The sequence below is a fragment of the Lygodium microphyllum genome, chromosome 28 (assembly GCF_053477565.2).
Source record: "Lygodium microphyllum isolate KBCC chromosome 28, Lygodium_microphyllum_v1.1.10, whole genome shotgun sequence".
In the NCBI taxonomy this organism is placed as follows: Eukaryota; Viridiplantae; Streptophyta; class Polypodiopsida; order Schizaeales; family Lygodiaceae; genus Lygodium; species Lygodium microphyllum.
This window is the reverse complement of record NC_141162.1, coordinates 97,266,121-97,282,201: the sequence shown is the minus strand read 5'-3', so window position 1 is coordinate 97,282,201 and position 16,081 is coordinate 97,266,121. Positions and strand designations below refer to the sequence as shown.

The window sequence follows — 16,081 nt, the reverse complement described above, 5'->3', positions numbered from 1 at the left end:
AGTGGTATGCAGGTATCACGAAAAGAAAAAGAGAAGGTTGATCAGCCCATGTTTGATGTGAATGCAGGTCACTCTTATGTGGATGGTGAATCCAGTGGCTCAGAACAGAGCATTGATGATGAGTTGGGTATTCCTTCTATTGTTACACCTGGAGTAAGGAAGTCCAGGGATGTTTTGAGAGCACCTGGGAGTGAACCCACTTTGCGCAGGTCTACCAGAGTTAGGTATCCTGTGGATAAGCTGAAATATGATGGATTTACAGCCATTCACTATATATATATGGTCAAGGTAATACAGGAACCAGAACCCACTTCTTTTGAGCAAGCCATGGGAAAAGAAAAATGGGAGAAAGCCATGGATGAAGAAATGGATGCCTTGGAAGCAAATACTACATGGGAATTGGTACCTTTGCCTAAAGGTAAGAATGCAATTGGCTGTAAGTGGGTTTATAAGGTGAAGCACAATGCAGATGGTTCTGTGAACAGATACAAGGCAAGATTAGTAGTCAAGGGGTATGCACAAACATATGGCATTGACTATGAAGAAACATTCACTCCGGTTGCAAGGATGGCAACCGTAAGAGCAGTCATTGCTATGGCTGCATCAAAGGGATGGTCTTTACATCAGATGGATGTAAAGAATGCCTTCTTGCATGGTGATTTGCAAGAAGAGGTCTATATGGAGCAGCCACCAGGTTATGTGCATGCTCTTCATCCTGAGTTTGTTTGCAGGTTGAAGAAAGCTTTGTATGGCTTGAAGCAAGCACCTAGAGCATGGTCTGACAAGATAGGACAGTATCTTGTCACTATTGGCTTTCAGATTTCCAAGGCAGATTTCTCACTTTATGTGAGAAAAACAGAGAAAGGTATTATGCTACTTGTCATTTATGTTGATGATTTGATTATGACAGGTGACAGTGATGAAGATATCCTTCATGTGAAAATGCTATTGAAGCAGAAGTTTGAGATGAAGGATTTGGGAGAGCTGCGTTATTTCTTGGGCATTGAGGTGATTAGATCACCAAGTGGGATACAGCTCTTGCAGAGGCAGTATGGATTGGACATGCTGTCCAAATATGGGATAACAGGCTGTAAGCCTATTTCAGTTCCTTTGGAGCAGAATGTGAAGCTGAGCGCAGATGCAGGTGAGCTTCTGGAAGACCCTACTATGTACAGACGCATAGTAGGAAGCTTGATTTATATGACTATTACCAGGCCAAATTTGAGCTATGCTGTTGGATTGGTAAGTCAGTTTATGCAAGCTCCAAGGAAATCGCATTTGGATGTGGCTAGACGCATACTCAGGTATGTGAAGTCCACATTGCAGTATGGACTATTTTATGAGACTGGGGTTCAGATACAGCTGCATGGATACACTGATGCTGATTGGGCTGGTAGTATTTCTGATAGACGATCTACCAGTGGATATGTGTTCTCTTTTGGGAGTGCTGCAGTCACTTGGAGCAGCAAGAAACAGCCTACGGTTGCCTTGTCGAGCACAGAGGCTGAGTACAGGGGTGCAGCAATGGCTGCATGTGAGGTAGCTTGGTTGCATAAGCTACTTTATGATATGCATCAGCCTACAGATGGGCCAGTTGTCATTTATTGTGACAACTTGAGTAGTATACACTTGGCAAATAACCCAGTCTATCATGCTAGAACAAAGCACATTGAGGTGCATTATCACTATGTGCGGGAGAGGGTTTTACTAGGTCTTATTGATCTAGTTTATGTCAGCACAGAGGATCAGGTAGCTGACATATTCACAAAGGCATTGGGCGCAAAGAAGCTGCGCAAGTTCAGAGACCTGCTTGGTGTGTAGGAATTGGGATTGAGCTCGAGGGGGAGTGTTGAGATATCGAGCTCCACTCGTGATACGCCAGGGTGACCGTTGTGTATTTATGTCACCGACTTGTCAGTTTTGCACACGCGGTTGGTACACCGCCCATGAATAATAGCTACATGATAGCTATCCTTATCTACTCTAGTTCGTGGCTCAGTTAGTATGCCACCTTAGTTAGTTGAGTTTGGTTTGAGACCCATATATAGGGTTCTTCTATTTCTTTGTATGAGAGTTCTTTTGGCTTACACAACTAAGAAGAGGAAAACTGTTTTCAGCCTCCACCCTTGTGTGTATTCCCCCATTGTGCAAGCAAGAAAGCTACAAGTGAGACTCCTTCCTTCTCTCCCACAATCTTGACACCGGCATCCTCCTTGTTGGGCACGAGACACACTCCATGATTAAAGTATTGAGGGAGTCCCTAAGGAGTGGCAGCCACAAGATCAACCACTACGGTCTCAGAGGAACTAGGCACATATTACCAAGCTTGTTTGTACTAACTATAGCTTGATGACCCGTGCCACACAAGATAGGGAGCCCACCTCCATGAAGGAGGCTTTGCAATCACAGCATTAAAAGAAGGCTATGGAGCAAGAGTTGGATGCTATTGAGCGGAATGGCACTTGGGATCTTGTGCCTCCACTCGTTCATAGAAAGGTGATTGGTGTGAAACGGGTCTTCAAGACCAAATATCACAGTGATGGTACTCTGGATAAGCACAATGCATGGCTCATTGCAAAGGGCTTCGCAGAATGGACAGGGGTGGATTTCCATGACACTTTTGCACCTACAACTCGAATGGCTACCACAAGGGCCATTCTTGCCTTAGCTAGCCATAGAAGATGGTCGGTTTATCAGCTTAATGTGAAGTCTACCTTCTCAATGGTTATTTAAAGGAGGAAATCTATGTTAAGTAGCCTCTTGGCTTATTCTCATCAGATGGACATGTGTATAGGTTAAAGAAGGCCCTTTACAACCTTTTGGAACGAGAAGATAGACTCATTCCTTCAAGGGAAGTTGGGGTATTGGCATTCCTCTTCCAATCCCTAGTTGTATATGCATACCTCAACTAAAGGACATGCATTATTTGTGCTTTATGTGGTAGGTCTTATTTTGACATGTGACCATGTCCAAAAGGTCGAGGAGACTAAGACAGCACTACCATGAGGTGTTCGAGATGACATGTATGGACCTTCTTCATTTCTTTTTAGGCCATGAGATTTACCAAACTCCAAGGGGGATTTTCATCTCCCAATAGTGATATATGCAAAAACCTTTGGCCACGTTTGAGATGGAGAAAATAAGGCCATTTCTACTCCTATGGATCCAAACTGGAAGGCAATGACCCATGCAAATTCTCTGGCAGTGAATGTTACCCACTACAGACAGTTGATTGGGTCCTTGATTTGGCTTCTTAATACTCGAGTTAATTTGTGTTATCTTATAGATATATTGGCCGGGATCATGAGTGAACTCAAGATAATACATTGGAAGGCTGCTATGAGGATCTTGCGATTCCTATGTGGGACCTCCAATCTTGGTATTCATTATCGAGATTCACCTTTGGTTCTTATAAGCTGGACGAACTTAGACTAGGCCAGAGATGTTGACCGTTGGAGATCGACAGGATATTGTTTTACTTTGGGTGCAGGTGTTATCTCGTGGAGTAGTAAGAAGCAACCCATTGTTGCCCTTTCTTCCACTAAGGCGGAGTATCAAGCAGCATCTTCTACCACATGTGAGATAGTATAGCTTCGGAGGTTACTAGGAGAGCTTGGCTGTCCTCAGACAAGTCCCACAAAACTTAATTGCAACAATGAGAGTTGCATTGCTTTGACACAGAACCCAATGTTTCATGCTAGGCCGAAGCACATTGAGATTCAATACCATTTTATTCGGGAGAAGATCTTGGATGAGACCATTGATGTGGTTTACTACAAGACGGAAGATAATGTCACAAATTTGTTTACAAAGGCGCTTCCTCAACTTTTTCTCCAACAACACTCCAGATCCCTGAGCCTTACGCCGCATCCAAGATCTAAAGGGAGTGTTAGAGATTAGGCATCCCCTGGACTAGCATTTCTCAGGTTACCATTGGTATAGTCAGTTCTCTCGAAGGTACTCTTGGAGGGCATTATCCATTATTCCTATCAGTCTGGACATTATTTCCAACAGTTGTCAATATCCGAGGAGGTTTCATCAGCAAGACTGCCACACAAGCAAGCCGTATTTATTTTAGCTATTTAGTTAGCTAGATATGGCTAGCCAACCTGCCTTATTTCTCCCTTTCTTTTTTGGTTTTTTATAGCCCATTTTCAACCTACCCTCTTTGGTTCATCTTGGCAGGTTTGGTGGGAGAGATCTAGTTCAAGGAGATACACCAACCACCCTAGTATATCTGCCCTTTTCATTTCAACATTCATTCAGTACATATTTGTGTGTTGTTTTGTCTCTTTTCTCTCTCCCTTTCTCTCGTGTTCATATTCTTTCAGTCTTGTCCATACACTTCCACATTTGTTGCACTCTAATAGAACTCACGTCAATTTAGTTTCTAATGTCGCCACTGACACTAATGGCTAATAAAATATTCTAGGCCAAAATTTATCACCAACCTAGTACCTAACATAACTTCTTACAACTTTTTTTTTTACACCAACTAACTTCTCAAGGTCCTTGGCTCGTCATTGTGAAAGAACCAACTTACACATCACATGTGCACTGCACATTTACACATCTAATTAACATTTAATCAAATGCTAAGCAAAGCATCAAAATTTCAAGTCATGACAATTCCATTCCATTTTCTTTGGTCTTCAACCTCGTCCAAGGTCTAAGAGGAGGTGTTAGTAGTCATGTGTCATTCACAATCGTCTCCTACCAATGACAATCAATCTGACTTAGACAAGGACATTAGGAGTTTGGCATCCAATATGACATGTGTTGACAGAAACAACTCTATTTAGAGCATGCATTTCTTTTTCAATTAAGTTTTAGGTGTGTTTACATTGACTAAGGTTTATTTCCAACTTACATTTCTTTTTCAATGGTTTATTGAGTTCGTTCATACTAACCTGATGAGGCGATCAACTATTCCAATGGGCGCTAGTATCCCCTCATTATTTTATTCAAATCAACCAATCTTTTTGGCATTTTCAAATAGCAATCAACCAATTTTTGGCATTTATGGCTATATATAGCATGTCCCCCAACTAGCTAATCATTCTATCTTGCATGTTTCAACACACTCCAACATTTAGGACTCTCCTCTACCTTCCTATGCTACCTTCTACCATCAGCCTAATTTGGTGCCATTGTAAATGACTTGGGTTACGTGCAAGATCTGATCAACCTTTGTATTCAACAATATTTCAAAGTTCCATGCAAATTTCTTATTCCATTATAGTATTTCTCTTCCCTTCTCTCTGCATGCTTGTGTTTCTGTGTTTGTGCTTCCTCTTCCATTGTGCACTTCACACAACCTTGGGGCTGATTGGCCCCATTTATGATTGCTCACCAAGTAGAAGGCAATGTTAATGGTTGTAAGGCTAATGCCTCAAATGCAAAGCATTGATGATCACACAATGTGAGCCTCAAGGCACTCAAAAACACAAGGATTTAATGGCTCCATGCCAAAAAACACATCCACCTACAAATTTTGCACACCTCAAACATAGCAATAGATGAGATCAAGTAAAACATCTAATACCATGCGAGAATGCAAAAAGGAGTACAAGGCAAACAAGATCAAGAACATGAGCATGACAAGGAAGACAAGAACACTAGGAACAAATACTATTGTAAGCATAGAGATACAACAATATAAAAGAGCAATACCAACATGGAAGCTCCACAAGACAAGCTCTCTTCCCCTAGCTCTCCAAGCACTAATTGTGATAAAGAGGGAGAGAGCGGGCTCATATGTATAGGAACATGCTACATGAGCATGCGGTCCATAAAGCACATCAGTGGTGGGTGCCCATAAACATGACCTACAAGTGCCCTTACAATGGTCCCACCACAATGCTCAATAAATACAATGCTAACACATGCGCACACACACACAGCCTAATTTTACAAAATCACATTCAATGTTCCAGGTCAACTTTGATGTAATTTTTTTGGGTAAACTATCAGGATTCTTACTATCACTAAAGTGTATGCCCTTACAAGCAATGTTAACCAAAAAACTACACAATAGAGGAAGTTGCACAACAATCAAAAACCGAAAAAACTTAGTGGATTTTGTGTCAAATCATGTCATAATGAAAAACCATTAGTACAGTCACCAATCAGCCCTTCCTGACATCGACGTGGAAAGTCAAGTTTAAGTGTGTTTTTTGGGTTTGTGGCCTTCCCATGCTTGTAAGAAGAGACTCAAAAATGAGATGTTGAACCAATTCGTACACTCAACATATTTGACAACACATCAGCATCTCCAGGAATACATATAGCAAAGTATCTGGTCACCTGCCCATGTATGTCAGACTATCTAACGTCCTTTACTTAGTGATGTATTCACAATCCATCACAATCAATCTAGCAAAGCAGCGTCGTCCTAGCTCCAGATTATTACATATTTTGCAGTAACTGAGCAAGGCTGTCCATCCCACAATATTGGGGAAGTATGGCATTGCCTGAAGTAGATCTTCTGCTTCTTTCAAGAAGCCAGCATGGCCAAAGAGATTTACCATGCAGTTATAGTGATCTACTGTTGGTGTGATCTTATATTGATCCACCAAAGACCTGAATATATCACAGCCTTCATCAAGTTGACCTGCATAACTGCATGCAGAAAGAAGAGAAATAAGTGTGATCTCGTCTGGCTTTGCACCTGACTGCCTCATTTGACTGTAATAACGTGAAGCCATTATATATTCACCATGCTGTGCACATCCTGTGATAATGGCACTCCAGGTTTCCACAGTCTGTGTCTTCAACTTCTCAAAAATCAAACAAGCGCTCTCTAGACTCACACAACTTACATACATGTCAATGAGGCAGACCCCCAAATATGCATCAACCTCACAGCCACTTTCTATTATATAGGCATGCACTCGCTTGCCTTGAAAAAGGGATGTTATGCTAGAACAAGCTCTCAAGAGGAAAATAAATGTGACACTAGTTAGTATGAGCCCCTCCTGTAGCATTTGCTCAAGAAGGCACAGAGCCTCCTCTCCAAAACCATAGTGAGAATACCCTGCAATCATTGCACTCCAAGTCACTGAAGTTCGATTTCTCAATCCATCAAACACCCTCTGAGCTTCTTTCAATGCCCCAAATTTCCCGTACATATCAACAAGCATGCTTCCAACGCATATGTCAAAATCATAACCAGCTTCGATGACAGAGCCATAAACCAAATTATTCCTAGGATCAGCAGCTATCATGGAGCAAGATTTAATGACACTAACAAAAATTGAAGCATTTGGCTCCAACCCCTCCTGCTGCATTTGTTCAAATAACTGGAATGCCTCATAAGCCAGAGCATGCTGCACAAAACCTGTAAACATTGCATTCCAAGTTACCAAGTCATGTTTTGGTTGGTGGTCAAACACATTCTGAGCTTCATCAAGTCTATCACATTTCGAATACATGTCAATAAGGGTACTTCCTACAAATGCATCCAACTCTATTCCACTTTCAACAACATTGGCATGAATAAGCTCACCCTTTTGCAGGGCCCCTATATTGCAACAAGCTTTCAGAACACATACAAAAGTCCTATCATCTGGCTCTGTACCCTGCTGTTGCATTTGCTTGAAACAAAGAAGTGCCTCCTGATCATAACCATGCTGGACAAAGCCACCAAGAATAGCATTCCATTTCACAGCATCACAGCTTGGCAGACTATGCAGGACAACCTGTCCGTTCTCTAGGCTCCCACATCTAGCATACATGTCAACAAGAGCACCTCCAACGAAAAGATCCAACTCCAAGCTACTTTCAAGAATATGATTATGAATAAACATCCCATGGGATAAGGCTGCTATGCTGGAGCATGCTTTAAGGACAGTCACAAACAGATATTTGTCTGCTTTCACACAAGACTCACACATCTGCCAATACAATCGCACAGCTTGCTCCTCTCGTCCAAGCTGCACATGAGCTGAAATAATTGCAGTCCACGTGAAGACATTTTGCTGTTGAATATGCCAAAATACATAAAGTGCTTCCAGCAAACTGCCACATGCAGCAAACATGCGGATTAAATGGCATGCTATGAAGGCATTTGACAAGAACCCATTCCTCCTGAGAAAAAAGTATAGCTCCTTGCCTGTAAGCAGGTCTTTCTTTTCTATACAACCCTGTATAAGACAAAATGCAATGCTAGAAGAGACAATATGCCCTTGCTGGACCATGCAGTCCGCAGATTGCAATGCATAAGAGAGTTGTCCTTCTTGGCAGAGTTTCCTGCAAAAAGAGCATGTGTTTTGGTACATAAGCAGAAGTGAGCCCTGTTTTATTGAACTTTGCTTAACTAATTACTCAGAAATAGAGCACAAATTGCATCCACATACACATAAGCCAATACAACCACTCGTATCAGCAGTTGATGTGCATCTTCCATGTAAAGGAGGAATGTCTTTGGATACTAATCAAAATCTACAGCCCCATTATGTGGGCACAAGCAAACAATAAGCAGAATTTGCATCTATATTTGTTCCAAACTTGTATATCCAACAGCAAACCTATAGGCACTTGTATCAACACTTGATATGCAATTTCCAGCGATTATCATAACCAGAATTTGCACCCCCAATTGTGGGTGTTTCAGCACAACCGTCATATAAGCCATGAAACCAAGATGTCGAAAACAGCACCTGATAACATTTCCAGAGATGCGCAGGCGTCTCGAACCAGATTCTTGCAATCTCACAGATACTGCAAGACAAGGGCCTCTAACGTTGGCCAGCTCGGGTGGTGCATGCGGAGAACTCAAACAACCATCAACTGACAGGACTACCTTCACTCCATGGTTGATATACTCTGGAGATGTCTCAGGCCAGAGAACACCTCCACTTGGATGCGTTAGTACTACATTGTCCCCCTCGTTGTCTCCTCAATCTTCCCCTCATTTCCTTTTGAGATCTCCTTTTCTTTTCGATCTTCCCCTTCCCTCCTTGTGTTGCTCGGTTTCTGGAATACTGGCTGCTGCAGGGTGGAGAAGACATAGCAACGCTCGTCGAGCAGTACCTGTTTTGGTTCAAACAGTGCGTCTTCTTACACGTTAGATCGCAATCGACAGACCAATCCTCATCACTGGTTTTCCCCGTTTCGAGAATCCTCTCGATAAAAGAAGCGAGGAGAAGATAGAATGGCAGTCCTAGTTATAGAAAAGGAACAGGCAAGTAGAAGTGATTGCATAACATGACATGATGACAATTGTTAAGGGCATCAGAACTCAACAACAAGACATTGATAAATCTATCCTTATTAATTCAAGAGCACCCGTGCATGGCTTACAGTACGCCTCTCACACGGATTCTCTTTGCTTTCCTCTCTTACTCACTATGCATGCCTACTTCCAATTCCATGCAAGCAAGAAACCTAACAAAGAAAGCAAAATAACATTCCATTAAGCTTTTCGATATTAAGCAATGCATTATCTAAACCCGACGAAGAAGCCATAATGACGAGTATATTTGCATACCAAAAACAGCAATACATACCCTACTACAAGCTTAAAATAGGCTAACAAGCTCTCGATCAAGGGAAAAGGCAATACTCTCAAAGGTATATAAAGTTTCTACAAGCTGTCCCAAATATTCTGTCTATGTTTTGAGCATAAAATAACCACTAAAGTTCAAGTAGATGCAAACTACCTTCACAAAAAGATCAATTTCAACCTGCATAATCACTACAAGATGAGCATAGACTAGCATGACAAATCCTCTGAGATAATAAATTTATCAAAATCTATGTGCAATCCAAAGCTGAGAGTAGCCCAACACCCTCTGAGTAGTGTGAGTAGACCGCAAAACAGCTAAGGTTTAAACCTTACAGAGGAGTTTAGAAGAGAATGTTGGAAGAGAGGGAGAGAGATAGAGTGGAGCAGAAGATAAGCCTCAGCTCATTGTTGTTGTTCTTCCATTATTCTTCTATCATACTCACTGAAAGAGACTTACACACATAAGTATGACTAACCAAGACTAACTGTGGTTAAGTCACTAACTACACCAACTTATTGAATGTCACACGCGTGTACAGTTGTATCCAGCTAATGTCGATCACACACTTAAAGATAAACTAACTGAAGAGTAACGGGAGCTTGATATTCTAACACTCCCTCAAACCATATGATAAACTCCAAGTAACTATTTGAAGTATACGAACTTTTCTTTACCAAGAGACTTGGTAAACATGTCTGCTACCTGGTCTTCAGTCTTCACATGAATCAAGTCAATCTGCCCTGTAAGAACCACTTCTCTGATGAAATGGTAGTGAACCTCAATATGTTTAGACCTAGCATGGTAGACAGGATTGCTAGCCAACATAGCACTACTAAGGTTATCACAATGCAATCTTACTCTACTTTTTAGCTGTATTCCCAAGTCTTTCAGCAGTTTCATCAACCAAACTGCTTTGCAATGGCTAAGGTAGCTCCTCTGTACTTAGCTTCTGTACTGGACAATGCAACAATAGGTTGTTTCTTGCTCTTCCAAACAACTGATCATATTGTTACCCAATCCAAATGCATAACCACTGGTTGACCTTCTGTCATAGGCACAACCAGCCCAATCAACATCAGTAAACCCTGTCAAGTCAAGGGATTTTCCATATGCATAAACAACCCATAATCTATAATACCCTTTACATATCTCATGATCCTCCTAACTGCATCTAAATGTGGTTTGTGAGGCTTTTGCATAAACTGACTAATCAGGCCCACTGCGTAACATAAGTCAGGACGGGTAATAGTCAAGTATATCAAGCTACCCACCATCTGTCGTTACATGGTTACATTCTCTATGACATTCCCAACATCAATCTATAGCTTGACATTCTGATCAAGAGGTGTCTTCATAGGCTTGCATTCAGCCATACCATACTTCTGTAACATATCATAAGCATATTGCTTCTGTAGCAGCCATATACCTTGAGGCATAGAGACTACCTCAATACTAAGAAAATACTTCAGCTCACCAAGGTCTTTGACTTTGAATTCAACCTGTAAACATGATTTAATTTCAATAATGCCCTCTTCATCCTCTCCAATGATGATAAGATCATCTATATAAACCACTAGAAACACATATCCATGATCTATCTTCTTGGTGAACAAACTATGATCTGCATCACCCAATCTAAATCCATGTTGTTGTAAATAACTACTGATCTGAACATTCCATGCTCGAGGTGCTTGTTTCAGTCCATATAAGGCCTTTTTCAACTTACATACATGTGTAAGAAAGTCCGGGTGAACATAGCATTCAGGCTACTCCATATATACTTCCTCAACCAAATCACTGTTCAAGAAAGCATTCTTGACGTCCATTTGCCATAATTTCCAGCCTTTGCATGCTACCAAAGCAATGACAATTCTGACTGTTGCCATGTTAGCCACCGGACTGAAAGTCTCTTCATAGTTAAGGCCATATTGCTGTGCATACCCTTTTGCAACTAACCTAGTCTTATAGCGTTCTAACGAACCATCTGACCTGCACTTAACCTTATACATCCATTTGTAGCCAATGGGGACTTTACCTTTAGGTAACTCAACCAATTCCCATGTCTCATTTTCAGCCAGGGTTGCATACTCCTCATCCATGGCAGCATACCAGCTATCATCTGTAACTGCATCATCAAACTTTGTAGGTTCTTTGTAACCTGTCACACTAGCCGTATATGCATAATGGTGGGCTGAATAACCAGTGTATGTAAACCTATCAACTAGTTTTCTGACTCTCTTAGATCTCCATAACTGTGGCTCACTCTAAGATTGCCTCTCATGAGGCAGTACATAACGACTTTGCCTTGCTCTAGGCATCATAATAGACAGAATGGCCAACTCACTATCCAAATTGTCGCTATTAGATACTCATAACCTATTGTAAGTGGATGTGTCACATCCTTAAGCATATTTTCTTTTCCCTTATCCAATCTCCCCCTCACTGACATATCCGTGTCTATGGACGTAGGAGTATGACTTTGCAAGCATCCTGACCAAGGACTTACTATAGGTGACCCATCACCAGTAGGACCACTCATATATGTACTCACTATAGGTGTATTTTTAGCATTACCAGTGCTGGCTAATCCATAAATAGCCACTGCAACAGGATTACCATACCACGATGCCAGCTCATCAAAAACAACATCTCTACTAATCAATGTCTCATGTCTAGACGGTACATAACACTTGTAAGCCTTCCGATCTTGTGCATAACCAAGGAACACACTCTTGACAGCTTTAGGATCCAATTTCTTCCTCTTTTCATCAAGAACATGCACATATGCAATGCTGCAAAATACCTTCAAGTATGATCAAGATTATGACCATACAACGTCTCATATGGAGTTACATCATGAATCCCTGCTGTAGGGCTTCTATTCAACACATAGATAGCAGTCATTACTACTTTAGCCCAATAACCATTTGGTAAACTCTTCTCATTCGACATAGCTCTTGTCGATTCCATCACTATGCTATTTTTCCTTTCTGTTACACCATTTTGCTACGGTGTATAGCTGCAAGTCAACTGTCTTTTGATCCCGTATTTAGCAAGGTACCTGTCAAAGTAATTAGAGACAAGACATGAAATTTTACAGCTCAACTCATTTTCAGCATGCTTCTTGAAGTCCTTGAAAGTATCAAACACATCATCCTTATGTTTCAGTATGTAAAGCTAAGTGTACCTCTACTGAAATCATCAATGAAGCAATGAAGCATTATGAGACAAACCCCATACATCTGAATGTACCAACTACAAGGGTCGTGAGCTATTCCGTACATGCCTCATAAATGGAAACCGTGTCTGCTTTCCAAACTGACATGCATCACACATATGTCCAAAGTCATGATACTTGAACTTAGGCAATCCAAGCACAATCTCCTTCTACTGCATAGATTTTAGCTTTTGTACATTCACATGGCCAATCCGCTTATGCCATATCTCAACATCCCGTATAGCACTACCATCATGTGCAAACATGGTTGCTTTTAATTCTGGAATTGACACATCAAGAGTAAACATTTTGCCATCTCTTCGGCCTCTAGCAATCAATTTGCAGCCATTGCCATATTCTTCAACAAAGCATCCGTCTCTATTAAATCTCACTTGCAGATTCTGTTTTGCCATCTGTCCAATTGACAAAAGATTCTTGGTTATTGTAGGTACATGTAGTACATCATGCAGGCTCTTTTTCTTGCCATTAGGCATCAACAAATGTATAGAACTCCTTTATGGTGAATAGTATGTTGGATGTCATCCCCAGTACAAACATATCCATGCAAACCTGCAACCATCTCATCAAACCATTCTCCATGGGGTGTCATATGATTTGAAGCCCCTAAATCAATGTACCATCTCTCATCTATGTTTTGCCTAAATGCATTCTTAGACACATGTTGCATGGCAAACAACATGTCACCCTGATCATTAGGAACTCCGCTAGATGAAGCATAATTTACATGATGTCTACCCTTGGCTTTCATGTCAGCCTGCTTCTTATGACAATCTTTGGCTATATGCCCATATCTACCACAATAATGACAGTCCTTGTCCCTGTTGGACTGATCATTTGACTACCAAGATCCTCCTCTGTCTCTAGGGAATCTCCCCCTACCTCAAAAACTGCTAGATCCACGTTGGCCCTATGTATTCGTGCCATGCCATGCATTCTGCTAATATTGTCCATAAGTGTTTCAAGTGTCTCCTCGACCTCGAAAAGAGCCATGGCCTCTGCCGCCTCTGCTACGTTAGCTAGAGTAAAGAACAATGTCTCTGCTTTGAGACATACTAGAACCTATATTCAACCCAAGCTTAACTTCCTCATGCAGCAGCAAAGTAATCAACTCATCCCAATCATGGGATTCAGCTCTCACAGAAATAGACGTATCAAATGCTTTATACTCTTTGCCAAGTCCATTCAATGTCACTGCAATCATATCATCCTCAGACACTGTTTGAAGAACCAATGGTGGCAAGTTGATCCACTATGTTCTTGATCTCTATAGTGTAGGCTTGAATGCTTCTATCGTTCCTAGACATGTTATTGAACTGTTGCTTTAGCTAAACCTTTCGTGCATGTGTTACATCCCCATAATTCTTCATGAGTATGTCCCACGCATCCTTTGGGGAACTGCATCTAGTAATCTATATAACCATAGCATCCTATATACATAAGGAAAACCAATGTAACACCTTGCATGCTCTCTCAGTCCATAGCTCATGAGCCCTTTTCTGATCATTTGTCGGATTCCTTTTAGGCATTTTAGGTTCAGTCTCATCTCTTGTACATAAGTCCCAATAACCTCTGCCAACCAAAAAATTCTTCATACGGAACTTTCATAAAGCAAAATTTTTGTTATCCAGCTTTTCTCCCACAATTTAAGCAATATTGTTAGTGCCTTGAGCATTCGCCATAGTTGCAGCTTAGGTATTTAGTGATGTATACAACATGTAAGTATCTAACTCATTTTCCTACAGTTCAAGACCAGTTTCCTGCTATTCAAGACAGTTTCCTACAATTTAGGATAGTTTCCTGCATATCAAGACAGTTTATTGCAATTCATGACAATTTCTTGCAATTCAGGACAATTTCCTACAAATTAGGACAGTTTCTTGCAATTCAGGATAGTTTCCTGCAGATCAGGACAGTTTTCTGCAATAATTTTCTGCACCAAAGAAATAGGGTATTTCAGCCCTTTACAACCTCAAAAACATCCACAAGCATGTGGGATAACCCACATGTGTTTTAGTCAATACATAGACTCTGCAAGCAATGTATCTCTATTTCATGTATTCTTACTGCAGTGAAGAGAATGTCCTGAGTAATAAATGATGCTATTTTCTTCAAGAGTGTAGAGAAGCAATGTCATACACTACATTTGCTGTAAATGACCAACCAAGTAGATGTCAAGGCATTTGCTTCATCTCTAGATTTCAATCCTCAGTTGCATCCAATGCTCTCTTTAGTCTTACAAACATTCAACATACATATGTTAGGCCATACAAATGATAGGAGCTCCAAAATGACATGTAATGCTTCAATAAGAGACAATGCTTGTTGCCTACATCTCAGTGACAGTTTCCAGTCATTAAAAATTTCCAAATCTGAATATTTTTCAACATAAAATCCTAGCTCCAATGCATGACATCAGGTCCATATGACTTTCCAACATATATCTATGCTTCAATGGTACTCCTGAACAAGTTTGAGAGCTCCAAGCTCTTGTCAGAGGTGCATACATGATGTAGGTTGTCTGTATACAGCAGACCATTTTATTTCAAATCTGTAATCAGTTCTTTAATCTCCCATATGAGCTCTCAGTCAAGCTCTCAGTCAAGCAATGATGTTATCACCTGTTATTTATTGCAGGAAACAACCAGTCTGCACAGGTTTGTGCTGAATATCTCAAAATCTATGAGAAATTTGAAAAAAGTTTCTCCTACAAAGTTGTAGATCATGTCGAAATGGTCAGAAATTACTAGTCGTTTCTTCAAAAACTATTTCTATAGCAAGATATAGCTTCTGCAAAAAAATGGGATGCACGCACAGTCTTCTTTGATGATATTTTCTTCAGATCTGACGTCTTAATGTCAAATGGCTACAGCCAAGCCTTCAGGCTTCAGGCATTCAAGCTCTGATACCATGTTGGAAGAGAGGGAGAGAGACACAGTGGAGTAGAAGATGAGCCTCAGCTCATTGTTGTTCTCCTTCCATTATTCTTCTATCATACTCACTAAAAGAGACTTACACACATAAGTATGACTAACCAAGACTAAATGTGGTTAAGTTATTGACTACACCGACTTATTAAATGTCACACATGTGTACAGCTATATCCAGCTAATGTTGGTCACACACATAAAGATAGACTAACTAAAGAGTAATGGGACCTTGATATTTTAACATAGAAGGGAGTTGCTTGTGGAACTAAGGCAACCAAGAGGCATTAAAAAAGACACCAATCTTCAAATAAGTTGTTTTTACTCTAGGGAGGCATCAAACAATACACAACTACATTTTGGGACTCTATAAACTTCATAGTTCAAGTTATAGATTACAAAAAAAAATC

General features: G+C 40.7%; 1 protein-coding gene across 3 annotated transcripts; it reads right to left on the bottom strand.

Annotated features, from left to right (window-relative positions):
* Positions 1-6,222: 6,222 nt before the first annotated feature.
* LOC148011782 (pentatricopeptide repeat-containing protein At2g13600-like) lies at positions 6,223-9,469 on the bottom strand. Of its 3 annotated transcripts, XM_087670812.1 has the most exons (3): positions 8,661-9,469; positions 7,508-8,250; positions 6,223-7,339 (listed from the first exon to the last, which is right to left on the bottom strand). In XM_087670812.1, exons 2-3 carry the CDS (start codon positions 8,196-8,198, stop codon positions 6,339-6,341), a joined length of 1,692 nt encoding a protein of 563 aa, XP_087526938.1. In that variant the 5' UTR covers positions 8,199-8,250; positions 8,661-9,469; the 3' UTR covers positions 6,223-6,338. The 3 variants fall into 3 exon arrangements, with proteins under 3 accessions (XP_087526938.1, XP_087526937.1, XP_087526939.1); XM_087670811.1 differs by having other exon boundaries at positions 6,223-8,250; positions 8,661-9,463; XM_087670813.1 differs by lacking the exon at positions 8,661-9,469 and having other exon boundaries at positions 6,223-8,019; positions 8,114-8,252.
* Positions 9,470-16,081: the final 6,612 nt, after the last annotated feature.